The 14,677-nt window shown below is 45.8% G+C and overlaps 1 protein-coding gene across 7 annotated transcripts in view; it reads right to left on the bottom strand.

The window, feature by feature from the left end:
• Positions 1-14,677, bottom strand: part of ARMC9 (armadillo repeat containing 9) — a 172,707-nt gene that overhangs the window by 79,348 nt on the left and 78,682 nt on the right. For all 7 annotated transcript variants that reach the window (XM_021074827.1, XM_013984568.2, XM_021074826.1 and 4 more), the window contains 2 exons: positions 7,828-7,918; positions 561-616 (listed from right to left, as the gene is read on the bottom strand). In XM_021074827.1, coding sequence (XP_020930486.1) covers positions 561-616; positions 7,828-7,918 — 147 coding nt within the window. The remainder of the gene's footprint in view (positions 1-560; positions 617-7,827; positions 7,919-14,677) is intronic.

Raw genomic sequence — 14,677 nt, 5'->3', positions numbered from 1 at the left:
CCAGCTCCTGTCAATCCCAATCCTTCAGAGTGTGGCATCTCCGTGCTGGCTGCAGCGAACCCACCAAGGTGTGGCGAGTGGTCTCAAAGCCACTTGGACAAGGCCTCCTACCCCAGACCCTGGTGGTGATGGGCTCTAACTGTCGTCCCTAGACTGGGCTGATCTTGAGATGTGCCCTGAGCAGAACGTAGCAGAAGTGATGTGCTGAGACAGCTGAGCCCAGACAAGGACTGGACGCTTTCACTTCCTTCCCCGTGGAGCCCACGCTCAACCAATAAGGAAGTCCGGGCCAGCCCACTGAGTGGTTAGAGGCCATGTGGAGAGGGGCCGTGCAGGATGCCATGCCAACTTGGGCATGAACAGCAGCCACAGGACACCCCAGGAGAGACCAAAACCACCCAGCCGAGCTCTAGCCAACCCGCAGAAGTAATTGTGAGAAGTAACAGAGCAGGGATGGAAATCTCCATTTCTGGACCAACTTTTCCAGGCAAGGAAGAGTCTCAGGGTAGCTGGTTGGTTCAAGTTCTCTACGTGTTGTCTGTCAAGAGCCTCCAACTCACCTCATCATCCTCATCTTCATCATCATCAGATTCAAGAGCTCCATCCGGCAGCTCTTCTGCAAAGAAAAAAATCAGTGAATAACCAAGACGGAATAACCAGTTGGGAGCCTGGCCAACAAAATCCTATAAACATGTTTCTGTATCGTTTCAGTAGTAGTCTGATATTATCCTAAGCAATTCTTTGTTTTTTTTTTTTTTTTTTTTTTTTTTTTTGTCTTTTGAGGGCTGCACCTGCAGCACATGGAAGTTCCTAGGCTAGGGGTTGAATTGGAGCTACAGCTGCCAGCCTATGCCACAGCCACAGCCACTCGGGATCCAAGCTGCATCTGCGACCTACACCACAGCTCCTTAACCCACTGAGCAACGTAGCTCCTTAACCCACTGAGCGAGGCCAGGGATCGAATCTGCGTCCTCATGGATACTAGTCAGATTCATTTCCGCTGAGCCACCGAGGGAGCTCCCCATCCTAAGCAACTGAAAATATCTCTCTTGGAGTTTCCTGGTGGCCTAGCAGGTTAAGGATCTGGCATGGTCTCTGCTGGGGTGTGGGTTCAATCCCTGGCTGGGGAACTTCCACAGGCTGTGGGCGTGGCAAATAAATAAATAAATAAATACAATCTCTCTAGTTTTATCAGAACACTTTAGTGGTGGCATGAGAAAAATTAAAAGCCAACATATAATTTGATAATTTAGGGGAAAGAGAGTAAACTAGTATTATTGCTAAGCACTGTGCTAGACAGTGTCACACGGGTTAGTTCACTTAATCCTCACTAAGATTTTGTTGAGTTTTATCCACATTTTATAGCACACAGCAAATGGAGGCAAAGAGGAGAAAGGACTTTTTTATGGTCACACTCCCAGTAAGTGATCAAATCGAGTCTATTGGAATTCCCATGGCGGCTCAGTGGGTTAAGAACCCGACTAGTATCCATGAGATGCGGGTTCCATCCCTGGCCTCGCTCAGTGGGTTAAGGAGCCAGTGTTGCTGAGAGCTGTGGTGTAGGTGGCAGATACTCCGATCCCGAGTGGCTGTGGCTGTGGCTGTGGCTGTGGTGTAGGCTGGCAACTGCATCTCCGATTCGACCCCTAGCCTGGGAACATCCATTGGGTGCGGTCCTAAAAAGCGAAAAACAAAAAGCTGAGTCTATTCCTAAATCCCATGATTTTTCCACGGAGGTTAGGGGAAGTGGCCCTGGCGGGGATGGTTCCTGAAGGCTCCTGTGGTTCTTTGCTAGATCTTGAAAGAGTTTACAAAGGAGGAACAAATGAGCCGCACAAGAGTGTCTGAGAAAGAAAAGGCCTGTTTCTTCATCTGAAAAATGGGTACAGACCGCCCCCTTCCTAGGGTTGTTGGGGGGTTTGCAACACACCAGAACTAAGCACCTGACCAGGTACACAGCAGGCATTACAGAGAAGCTGGTACTTTCTCCTCCACAAAGCTCCCCTGATGCCCCATGGAGCAGTCACCTCCCTCTTCCCAAACACACACAACGTTTTATCTAGAACTGTGACAGTACCTACCACCTGCTGGTTAATGTTTACCACGGAACCAGTGACTATTCTTGTTATGTTTCAAGTGGCTATACTCGGTATGTTTCTCACCCACTGTCCTGGACTGTGAGTCCCCAGGACAGAGCGCCTGACCTCTACCCTATGGCCCTCTTACTATCTTCCTTATTATCACACGTGTCTTGAACAGATAACAGGAAAGTAAAGAAAGCCTGATAAAAGAGGAAAGGAAATCCAACAGGAAACAGGAGGAAAGAGGACTCAAAGGCCATTCTTGAACAGCCGCGCACACCTAGGAAGGCGGCAGATTGACCGAGATTTACCCAAACCCAGAAACCACTTCCTACAAGGGCATCCGGAGAAACCCCAGCACTCCATCCTCGACGCAGCCCTCGTTCTGAGGGGAAGGACCCCACTGACTTGGCCGGACGAGGCCAGCAGGACACACATGGGGCGCACGCGCCCGGCATGGGCTGTGCCGTTGCCATGGAAGCTGCTTTGCATCATCTGCATTTGTGCCGACGCTCAATCACCCAGTCTCTATTCCCCGCTGACCCCTGACCAGCACTGCTCCTTCCCACCTTCAGTAGGTGGCTTTCAAAATGGGGACGCTGCTGCATTTATACCAGTTTTAAACCTTTCTCCTTCAAATATGGAGATGGACTTTTTTTCGAGTCTTAGATGTTCTATGAGGCAACAGGCCGGTCCAGCCCCACTCCCCTCCCTGGGCTTGTGGGCTCAGACTCATCCTACTTTTGAAACAATCTAGTCCTGAGAACTCAAGTTCTCTAGAAGCCTCAGCTCCTGCTCTCTGGGATGACAGGGACATCTGCTCCTCACGCTGTTCCCTGGGTGGCAGCCCCCATTCCAGTAACTGGGCTTGGAGCTGGAGCTACCAGTACCCCTTCTTTCCTGAGGGCCCCAGTGGTGAAGCCAGCTCTGCCTTGCTCCTACTCAGTGACCTGTCAGGTCTTCTTGATCTCCCTTCAGTGACTGGCTGGCATCTGCTGGTCCCCCTCGCTGAGCGCTAGTTACATGCAAAGCTCCCTGGTGCTGCTGGCTCGCTCACCACATCACCAGGCTGGATTTCTCCCTTAGGCTTGGCCAGAGCAGTCCTTCCCCACCTGCAGGGCTAGGGTCCTAAAATACACTGGAATTTTTTTTTTTGATTTAATTTTTTTCTTTTTTTTTTTCCTAATGGCTGCACCTGCAGCATATGGAAGTTCCTGCGCCAGGGGCTGAATCAGAGCTGCCGCTGAGTCTATGCCACAGCCACAGCCATGAGGGATCCAAACCACATCTGCGACCTACACCATAGGCTGTGGCAACACCGGATCCTTAGCCCACTGAGCTAGGCCAGGGATTGAACCCACATCCCCAGAAACTAATCAGGTTCTTAACCCACAGTGCCACAATGGGAACTCCTATGCTGGAATTTTTGAGGACCTTAAAGCTTTGTTAGAAAAAGAGCACTAAAGGATTGAGATAGGCTTGAATGTATGAAAACCCCTACACATGTTTTCATAGTTACTAAAATAAAAGAAAGTCAATATTCTAAAAAAAAAAAAAAAAAAAAAAAAAAAAGATTGTGGCAATACCATTTCACCTCTCCTAAACTAGTAAATGACTAATTCAGACTCTGCCACTAATTTCCCCTTGGGGTGAAGACCAGACTGGGCAGAAACTCTCTAGTTTTCCCTCCTCTAGGTTTCATCATGATGCCTGAGATTGATTCATTGAGACTTGATGCTGATGACACATCCTAAGGGGGTGTGTGTGTGTGTCTGGTCCTCTGGTCAAGTGTTCAATGACTTCTAATTTGCTTCAAAGTAGCAGACGCCTAGGTAAATACCTCTGGGGTCTTGTGGATACAGAATAACTTAGTTGCTTGAGATAAAAAAGGAGTGTAGGCCTGACCAAAGAGGTAAAGGACCTATATGCCGAGAACTATAAAACTTTAATCAAAGAAATCAAAGAAGATGTAAAGAAATGGAAAGATATTCCATGTTCCTGGATTGGAAAAATCAATATTGTGAAAATGGCCATCCTACCCAAAGCAATCTACAGATTCAATGCAATCCCTATCAAATTACCCATGACATTGTTCACAGAACTAGAACAAACCATCCAAACATTTATATGGAACCACAAAAGACCCAGAATCGCCAAAGCAATCCTGAGAAACAAAAACCAAGCAGGAGGCATCACTCTCCCAGACTTCAAGAAATACTACAAAGCCACAGTCATCAAAACAGTGTGGTACTGGTATCAAAACAGACAGACAGACCAATGGAACAGAATAGAGAATCCGGAAATAAACCCTGACACCTATGGTCAATTAATCTTTGACAAGGGAGGCAAGAACATCAAATGGGAAAAAGAAAGTCTATTCAGCAAGCATTGCTGGGAAACCTGGACAGCTGCATGCAAAGCAATGAAACTAGAACACACCCTCACACCATGCACAAAAATAAACTCAAAATGGCTGAAAGACTTAAATATACGACAGGACACCATCAAACTCCTAGAAGAAAACATAGGCAAAACACTCTCTGACATCAACATCATGAATATTTTCTCAGGTCAGTCTCCCAAAGCAATAGAAATTAGAGCAAAAATAAACCCATGGGACCTCATCAAACTGAAAAGCTTTTGCACAGCAAAGGAAACCCAAAAGAAAACAAAAAGACAACTTACAGAATGGGAGAAAACAGTTTCAAATGATGCAACTGACAAGGGCTTAATCTCTAGAATATATAAGGAACTTATACAACCCAACAGCAAAAAAACCAATCAATCAATGGAAAAATGGGCAAAAGACCTGAATAGACATTTCTCCAAAGAAGACATACAGATGGCCAACAAACACATGAAAAAATGCTCAACATCGCTGATTATAAGAGAAATGCAAGTCAAAACTACCATGAGATACCACCTCACACCAGTCAGAATGGCCATCATTAATAAATCCACAAATAACAAGTGCTGGAGGGGCTGTGGAGAAAAGGGAACCCTCCTGCACTGCTGGTGGGAATGTAAACTGGTACAGCCACTATGGAGAACAGTTTGGAGATACCTTAGAAATCTACACATAGAACTTCCATATGACCCCGCAATCCCACTCTTGGGCATCTATCTGGACAAAGCTCTACTTAAAAGAGACACATGCACCCGCATGTTCATTGCAGCACTATTCACAATAGCCAGGACATGGAAACAATCCAAATGTCCATCGACAGATGATTGGATTCGGAAGATGTGGTATATATACACAATGGAATACTACTCAGCCATAAAAAAGGATGACATAATGCCATTTGCAGCAACATGGATGGAACTAGAGACTCTCATCCTGAGTGAAATGAGCCAGAAAGACAAAGACAAATACCATATGATATCACTTATAACTGGAATCTAATATCCAGCACAAATGAACATCTCCTCAGAAGAGAAAATCATGGACTTGGAGAAGAGACTTGTGGTTGCCTGATGGGAGGGGGAGGGAGTGGGAGGGATCGGGAGCTTGGGCTTATCAGACACAACTTAGAATAGATTTACAAGGAGATCCTGCTGAATAGCATTGAGAACTATGTCTAGATACTCATGTCGCAACAGAAGAAAGGGTGGGGGAAAAAACTGTAACTGCAATGTATACATCTAAGGATAACCTGACCCCCTTGCTGTACAGTGGGAAAATTAAAAAAAAAAAAAAAAAAAAAAAAAAAAAAAAGGAGTGTAGGTACTCTATTGAAACTGGAACTTACTGAGCTGAGCAAGGAGATCCCAATTCTTCCCTGAGTATACAGGTTCTAAGGCTTTAGCTCTGCCCACGCTAACTCCTTGCCAGAGCACAACCCTTACAGAAATGCAGACTGACCCCTCCCCCTCGCATCCTGGAGCATGTCAGTCCAAGGGCCAGCTTTGTGTAAGAGAAAGACAAGTTTTTTGGCCAGAGAGACAAGACGCCTTGTTTCTTGGCCACCCAGGAAGAGGGAAGCCTGACAAGGAAATAGAGGTGAGAGTGTCTTGATAGCCTGAAACAGAGTTAGCCCTGAAGAAGGTTCCCAAGCCAACCCCGACCCTGATGCTGCAGAGGCCCCCTGGCCCGGGAGGAAGACCTCGGCAGTGACCACAGAGCAGAGAGATGACAACTTTCCCCAGCATTCCTCTGCCTTCCCAAACTGTGGCCTAATCGGAGGTTAGGGAACAACTCTAGCCGGGACTAAGATTAAGGTTTTATTTCATTTTATTTTAATATGCCTGCCCAGCAGAATGGGAGCTCCAAGTCAGCAATGAAGCCGCTGCAGAAAATGCAATCTTACTCCTTGCCCGTCGCATCTGGGATGAATTACACTTGGTCCATAAAAACCAAAGGGGACAGGGTTCAAATGGAAATGGGCCCCCAGCCTGAAGGCAGCCAAGGTTTTAACCTCGCTGGCTGCCACCCCAGCCGCCTCCCGTAGACCGGGAGCCCTCTGTGTCCTCCTCCTGCCTCTGTGTCTCTGTGCCCAGGATGCGGGGAAGCAGGGATGCGCCACCTGTGCTGCACAACGGAATCACCTGTCAGCTTTAAACTCGATTCCCACCGGGGGCTCCCCAGAAATTCTGATTTAATTGGCGGCGGCGCTGCCTTGGGGGTTTGCAGATCTCCCCAGGGGACGCCCTGTGCAGCCCAGGCTGTGTCCTGGGAGCTGGGAGAGCCACCTTCAGGCTTCTTCCATTGAAGGGCTGTGAGTGGCCCCCTTTTGCCTGGCCTTGGTCAAGCTGCTGCCTGGGGGTTGGAGATCAGGAGATTCGTTTTTTTCCTTCCCTCATGTGAGACCAGGACCTGTGCACTTGGACTTTCGGTGAGGTGTCTGGGCGCGCATGTAGAAGGATTACACGGACAAACTTGGCCCTGGATGCTGGCCATGCCAGGGGCCTCTGGCATGTGTGCCAGTCAGGATCAGGGTGCTGGGAATCCACAGAAAGAGCTAAGAGCTTTCCCGCCACCTGATCCCATTAAAGGCCTCCTTCACCTTCCTTTCCTGCTTATTATGGGATGTGGGTGGTCATGGCAGTGGAAGAAAGGGGATCACATCCTCCAGTGTCCTGGTTGGCAACATAGAATTCTCTGGAGTGAAGGAACGAACGTGGGAGGACGATGGTATTTTCTATGGCGGAGCTGGAAAGGTTGGCCTCTGTTTTCATCATCTGACCCTAGGACCTTAATGAGCTGGAGAAATAATTACAAGGGGGAGGCCCACATGAAGAGAGCTTCTGGTCAGAGAAGGGTTTCTGTAATTGCTTTTTAATCCTTTTTGTTGACTATAAGCCAAAAGTGTGACACAACATTGCAGATCCTGGGACAATGTGGTTGAACTTGTGTTTGTGGGTTCACTTGGCTCTTCCCCGCTCCCTCAAGGCCTCTCTTTCTCTCTTTTTTTTTTTTTGACTTTTAGGGCACACCTGCGGCATATGGAGATTCCCAGGCTAGGGGTCGAATTAGAGCTGCAGCTGCCGGCCTACACCACAGCCACAGCAACACCGGATCCGAGCAGCATCTGGGACCTACACCCCAGCTCACGGCAATGCCAGATGCCTAACCCACTGGTCGAGGCCAGGGATCGAACCCGCATCCTCACGGACGCTAGTCGGATTTGTTTCCACTGCACCACAACGGGAACTCCAAGGCCTCTTGGAGCTGCTCTAAGAAAGCCCGTGTGTCTTCCTAGCATATGTGAAAGATTCGAAAGATAGACTCTTGGATTAAACAGACCTGAATTAAGCTGCTTGATGATAAATTCAATCTGACGGATCATTTCGGCATTGCCTTCTCGGATGAAGCAGCGAAGGATGTCTTCCATGCCCTAGAAAGCATTGGAGAGATTAAGAGGTAACATTTCAGGGCCTGAGGTACTACTTTTCAATTGGGTAGTTTCACCTAATTGGGAAAAAAGACACAACGCTTTCTAGGAGGAAGAGATACACACAGACGACAACAAAATACCCTGCTCAGTTCTAAACATTCTTTTGCTTGTTCTTACAATTCACAATGCAATTATATTATTCTTTTTTTGTTTTGAATTTTGTTATCTTTTTAGGGCCACACCTGCGGCATATGGAGGTTCCCAGGCTAGGGGTCAAATCAAAGCTACAGCCACCAGCCTGTGCCACAGCCACAGCAATGCGGGATCCGAGCCACATCTGTGACCTACACCACGGTTCACAGCAACACTGGATCTTTGAACCCACTGAGCAAGGCCAGGGATGGAGCCCACGTCCTCATGGATACTAGTCAGGTTCACTACTGCTGAGCCACAATGAAAACTCCAAATTATTTTATTCTTGGTTGACTATCTGACCAAATTACAACACATTTTTGTAAAAAAGCGATTGTAAAATTTTACTGCATAGGTGTTCCTTTTAGTTTTGGCAATATGTTGTTTTGAGAGGTATTTTTGTTCCTGTGTTTTCCTTGTATTTATACATCGCCTTCTGGACTTTAGTATCAAAAACGGTCTTTAAAAAGTAAAACCATATGTTCAGAGAAGTAAATGAACTCTTCTTAAATAGCAGTCATTCTTTTCCGTCAAAATAATTATAAAGTCACTACTTTGTCCATTACCTACTTTACTACAAACACTGCCATCAGAATTTTCACTTAATGGAGTTCCCGTCGTGGCTCAGTGGTTAACGAATCTGACTAGGAACCATGAGGTTGCGGGTTCGATCCCTGGCCTCGCTTAGGTTAAGGGATCTGGTGTTGCCATGAGCTGTGGTGTAGGTCATAGACGAGGTTCCGATCCCAAGTTGCTGTGGCTGTGGCTGGTGGCTACAGCTCCGATTAGACCCCTAACCTGGGAACCCCCATATGCTGCAGGTTCGGCACTAGAAAAGACCAAAAAAAAAAATTTTTTTTTTCAGTTAAGATACTGCTATAAGTGCTTAACTATAAGTGTCTATTTCCTCTCCTTCCTCTTTCCTTGTGGGATCTGAATGGACGGCTGGAACTAATGAGGCCTTCTTGCCCCTATGAGGGGAAGTATCCAATACTGAACCCAAAGCAGAGAAAGCAGAATCCAGAGGTGCTGGCAGAGAAAAGGATCAAGCGCCATGTGAATCCTGATCAAGCTGCACCTGAAGCTTATGCCTGGACTTTTCAGTTACATGAGTCAGTAGTTCCCTTTTTAGGTAGGCCAGTTGGGAATCAACAGCTCTCTCTGAATCAGAGAGGAAGTGCCAAGTGCAGTTTTGAGCATGGTGAGTTCCCATCATTTAAGCAGAGCACTGCCTTCTAGAAAGGTTAAATCTGGATTGTTACTATAGCTTCCCCATAAACCAGCTGTATGACTTTGGTCAAATTATTTAACCTCTCCCAGCCTGTTTCCTCAACTATAAAATATAGGGTGGCAACTCAATTTAACTTGAGATTTTTTTTTTTTTCTTTTTAGGGCCACACCCGAGGCATATGGAAGTTCCCAGGCTAGGGGTCAAACCAGAGCTACAGCTGCCAGTCTGCACCACAGCCACAGCAACTCAGACTCCGAGCTTCATCTGTGACCTACACCACAGCTCATGGCAATGCCAGATCCTTAATCCACTGAGCGAGGCCAGGGATCGAACCTGCATCCTCATGGATCTTAGTTGGGTTCGTTAACTGCTGAGCCATGAAGGGAACTCCCAATATGAGATTTTTAAAAGATATAATTGGGTGTTAGTTACATAAATGTATACACTTGTCAAAATGCCCTGAACTCTATAAGCCCTGTGCATTTCACAGGCCTAAATTACACATTAAAAAAAAGCATCTAGTCCAATGACTGGCTCATAGCAGATGCTCAATAAATGGCCGAGGCTGTGGCTGCTCTGTCTGGTGGGGGTGGTGGCTCAGAAGAGAGAGCTGGTAGCTGAAGCAGGGGAACAAACGAGGTTCCCAGTGGCCAGAGGGAGAAGAGAAGAGGGTGAAGACAGAACCTTAGAGAACAGTAACATTTCACTGGGAGCCGAGGTAGTCCAGCCCAGGGAGGAGGCCACGAAGGAGTGGTCTGGGAGGGCGGAAGTGAATAGCCCTTAAGTCAAGGGAAGAACAGTCACAGAGGGCATGGTCGCAGGGGCTTATTTCCCCAAAGGGACAGGCCCTTCATGGTCAGGAAGGCCTGTTCCTTGTCTACCTCCTGGGCTGATCTTTTCCCACTCTCCATCCCGACCTGAGCTAAGGGCCAGAGGAGGGGGCACATTACCAAGTGCAAGCAGTGCAATAACCCCTAAAGGGCCAGGATCTGCACCCGCCAGCTTCCTAATGTCACTGTCTAGCTGTGTCACCAGTGGAAGAAGACAAATTATTCATTCAGGCTTTCCTGCTACCTTCCCCCCACACTTTACTTTTGCAAGCAATTTAACTCTTCATATACGGAAAGATCTTTTAATTCTCATTTGCTCTCTCTCCCCTCTCTCTAGTTCAGTCTCTCTCTAGTTCAGTTTTACTTGGGGAAAAAAACAAAAACAAAAATGCCTCCTCTGTAATTGGGAGGATTATTGGGGAAAGAATTCTTACTAGAAAATTCCCCGGTGCGAAAGTTCACTTATTTTAAATATACATTGAATAATAAATAAGTTAATAATAAAATAAATATATTATCAAAAATACATATTTTTTACCAAACTAAAATGGAAATTATAGGCATGGTAAATCATAAAACAACACTCTTTTATCACAAAAGCAATAACACGTCACTTCAGATAACCCAGGCCAAGGGGTTTGGGATGGAAATATGTAAAATTGGGTTGTGATGATGGTTTTACAATTACACATATAATAAAATTCACTGAGTGTAAAAAAATAAATTACACATAATAGGAGTCCCTGAAGAAAAATCCAAAGCAAAGGAGGAGAACAACAGTAAAAACTTTAGGGAGTTCCCATTGTGGCTCAGTTGTTAACGAATCCAACTAGGAACCATGAGGTTTTAGGTTTAATCCCTGGCCTCACTCAGTGGATTAAGGATCTGGCATTGCCGTGAGCTGTGGTGTAGGTTGCAGACACAGCTCGGATCCCACATTGCTGTGGCTGTGGTGCAGGCCGGCAGCTATAGCTCCGATTGGACCCCCAGTGTGGGAACCTCCATATGCCTCGAGTGTGGCCCCTAGAAAAGATAAAAAGACAAAAAAAAAAAAACAAAAAAACCCCGAAAAACAGTAAAAACTTTAATTCAAGAACACTTTGCTGAAATAAAAAAGACTTAAAGCTACATTTTGAAGGAGCACACCTGAGAATATTGCCTCAGAATGTTCAATACCAAGACATATTCTACTAAAATTACTGAATTTCAAGGAAAAAGAAAAAAATAATTTAGATATCTAGGCAAAAAAGAAAAAAAAAGGCAAATGACTGATAAAGGAACTAAAATGATCATTATTTTTTATAAAAGAATTTCCCAGGAGTTCCCATCATGGCTCAGTGAAATCGAATCTGACTGGAATCCATGAGGATACAGGTTTGATCCTTGGCCTCGCTCAGTGGGTTTAGGATCCAGTGGTGCCGTGAGCTGTGGCATAGGTTGCAGACATGGCTCTGACCCCAAAAGGCTGTGGCTGTGGCATAGACTGGCAGCTACAGCTCTGATTTGATCCCTAGCCTAGGAACCTCCATATGTCGTGGGTACGGCCCTAAAAGACAAAAAAAAGAAAAATTAAAAAAAAAAAAATTCCCCAGTGAGAAATTTCACTTATTTTAAATATTATTAAATATATATTTAAAATAAGTGAAATTTATTTTATTAAAATAAGTGGTCAGAGTTCTCATCGTGGATCAGTGGTTAACGAATCCGACTAGGAACCACGAGGTAGCAGGTTCGAACCCTGGCCTTGCTAGTGGGTTAAGGAGCTGATGTTGCCGTGAGCTGTGGTGTAGGTCGCAGACGCGGCTCGGATCCTGTGTTGCTGTGGCTGTGGTGTAGGGCCGGCGGCTACTGCTCCGATTTGACCCCTAGCCTGGGAACTTCCATATGCTGAGGGAGGGGCCCAAGAAATGGCAAAAAGACAAAAAAATTAAAAAACAAAATAAAATAAGTGGAATATACATAATTATATATTTAATTTTTACCAAACTAAAATGTAAATCATAGGAAATGATAAATCGTGCAATAACAATCACGAAATATCACAAAGGCAATAACGTGTCACCTTAGATAATCCAGGCCAAATAAAAATGCCGAGGCAGATGAAAAGAGCAAGAGCAGGTCCTTGTGTCCCAGCGGATGTGCGAAAGGGAGAGCAGGAACCGTGTACAAAAAGCAGAGGAACAAAGAGCTCGAGCTCCTGCCAGCTCACTAGGACCAGAGATCATGATAAAGATTATCTCGCAGAAGACTCTGCTGGAATCGTGTTTCATTGCGTTGGAATTGTGTCTAAGGAAAGAAAAGGATTGCTCGCGTCCAGATTCCGCCGGAGGTAAAGGTTGGGGGTGTCTCCAGTTCCGAGACTGGGGCGACCCTGCTGCCCAGGCATGGAAGGCTCTGGAGCCGGGCTCCCCAGGCCGGCTGCTCATTGGCTGTGCCACCAGGGCGGCAAGGGATTTAACCTCTAAGCCTCATTTCATCAGCAGCAAAATGGGCACAACCACAGCAGCTGCTCAGGGGGGGGCCTCTGAGAGGATGAAATGAGATAAAGCTCCTATCTTTGCAGCAACATGGACGGAATGAGAGACTCTCATACTCAGTGAAGCCAGAAAGAGGAAGACAACTACCATATGAGATCACCTCTATGTGGAATCTAACATGTGGCACAAATGAACCTTTCCACGGAAAAGAAACTCATGGACCTGGAGAACAGACTTGTGGTTGCCGAGAGGGAGGGAGTGGGATGGACTGGGAATGTGGGGTTAATAGATGCAAACTACTGCATCTGGAATGGAGAAGCAATGAGATCCTGCTGCATAGCACTGGGAACTCCATCAAGTCACTTGTGATGGAGCATGATGGAGCATCACGGGAGAGAAAGAATATATATATATATATATGTATGTATGTGTGACTGGGTCACTTTGCTGTACAGTAGAAAATTGACAGCTATAATGGAAAAAATAAAACCAACTATAATGGAAACCAACTATATCATGGAAAAAATAAAAATCTTTTAAAAAATAAAAGAAAGCTCCTGTCTGGGTCTACAACATGCACTGGACACTGGCCTGTATGCGTAACCTCTGCCCGCCTGTCACGCGCGGCAGGCCAGCTCCACCACCTTCTGCTCGCCTCCGGCCCAGAGCCCAAGCTACATCCTGGAGGCTCTTCAACAGAACTGTTCCCTTTATACTTAGAAATTAAATTTATATTTAGAAATATTTCAGGTACATACAAACACTTTACTTCTGAAAGTTACACAGGTTCTCTGTAGAAAACTTGTAAGCTATATTAAAAAAAAAAGGATGAAAGGATAAAAATTACGCACAAGCCCCAACACTCCAAGATAAGAACTATGAACATTTAAAGATATTTCCTTCCTTTTATGGGCACTGTTTTATACAACTGAGATCATACTGATAATACATATACTATTATTTTTCAACTAAACTTTATGACCGTTTTCAATAAAATCTTTAAATTTGTGTGTGTGTGTGTGTGTGTGTGTGTGTGTGTGTGTGTGTGTTTTAGGGCAGCACCTGTGGCATATGGAGGTTCCCAGGCCAGGGGTTGAATCAGAGCTGCGGCTGCTGGCCTACACCACAGCCACAGCAACGCAGGATCGGAGCCACGTCTGCAACCTACACCACGACTCACGGCAATGCTGTGTGCTTAACCCACCGAGCAAGGCCAGGGACTGAACTGGCATCCTCACGGATGCTAGTCGGGTTTGTTACCGCCGAGCCACAATAGGAACTCCTAAACACAATACTTAAATTTATCTATTTATTTTGACCTCACGTGTGGCATGTAGATGTTCCCAGGCCAGGGATCAAACCTAAGACACAGCAGTGACAACGCTGGATCCTTAACCCGCCAGGCCGCATAAACACAACTTTAATAAGCTAAAATAATAATAATAGCAGCTAACATGTTTCAGTGCTTGCTACGTGCCAGGCACTGTTCTAAATATTTCATATGTATCAGTGGTTTTAAGTCTCACAAGAATCTTATGAATTTGGTACTATAGCAATACCCATTTTGCCACTGAGAGAGTGAGGTGTAAGCCCAGTGACACATAACGAGACACTAGGAAGTTGCAGAGGCCAGACTCAAACACGGCCTCAGGCTTGGCAGCTCCCACTCTGCCTCTGTTCTGACTTAACCCAATTCCCCAAATTAATTTAATTCCCCTAATGGGCATTTCGGTTGCTTCCTGTTTTCTACTATGATCAGGAATGCTGCGGTGGAGATTGTTACACACGATTTTTTATGTTTTGCATGGAGCTCCAGAAGTAGAAGTACCGGGAAAAGAATATTAGTATTTTTGAGAACTATTACATATACTGCAAAATTGCTTTCTAAAAATGCTGTATCGGGAGTTCCCATCATCGCTCAGCAGTTAATGAACCTGACTAGGATCCATGAGGATGCAGGTTCGATCCCTGGCCTCATTCAGTGGGTTAAGGATCCAGCATTGCTGTGAGCTAGGCCGCAGATGCGGCT

The sequence above is a fragment of the Sus scrofa genome, chromosome 15, assembly GCF_000003025.6.
Source record: "Sus scrofa isolate TJ Tabasco breed Duroc chromosome 15, Sscrofa11.1, whole genome shotgun sequence".
NCBI classification, from domain to species: Eukaryota; Metazoa; Chordata; class Mammalia; order Artiodactyla; family Suidae; genus Sus; species Sus scrofa.
Note: the sequence above shows the minus strand (reverse complement) of the source record. Positions and strands in the feature narration are given on the sequence as shown.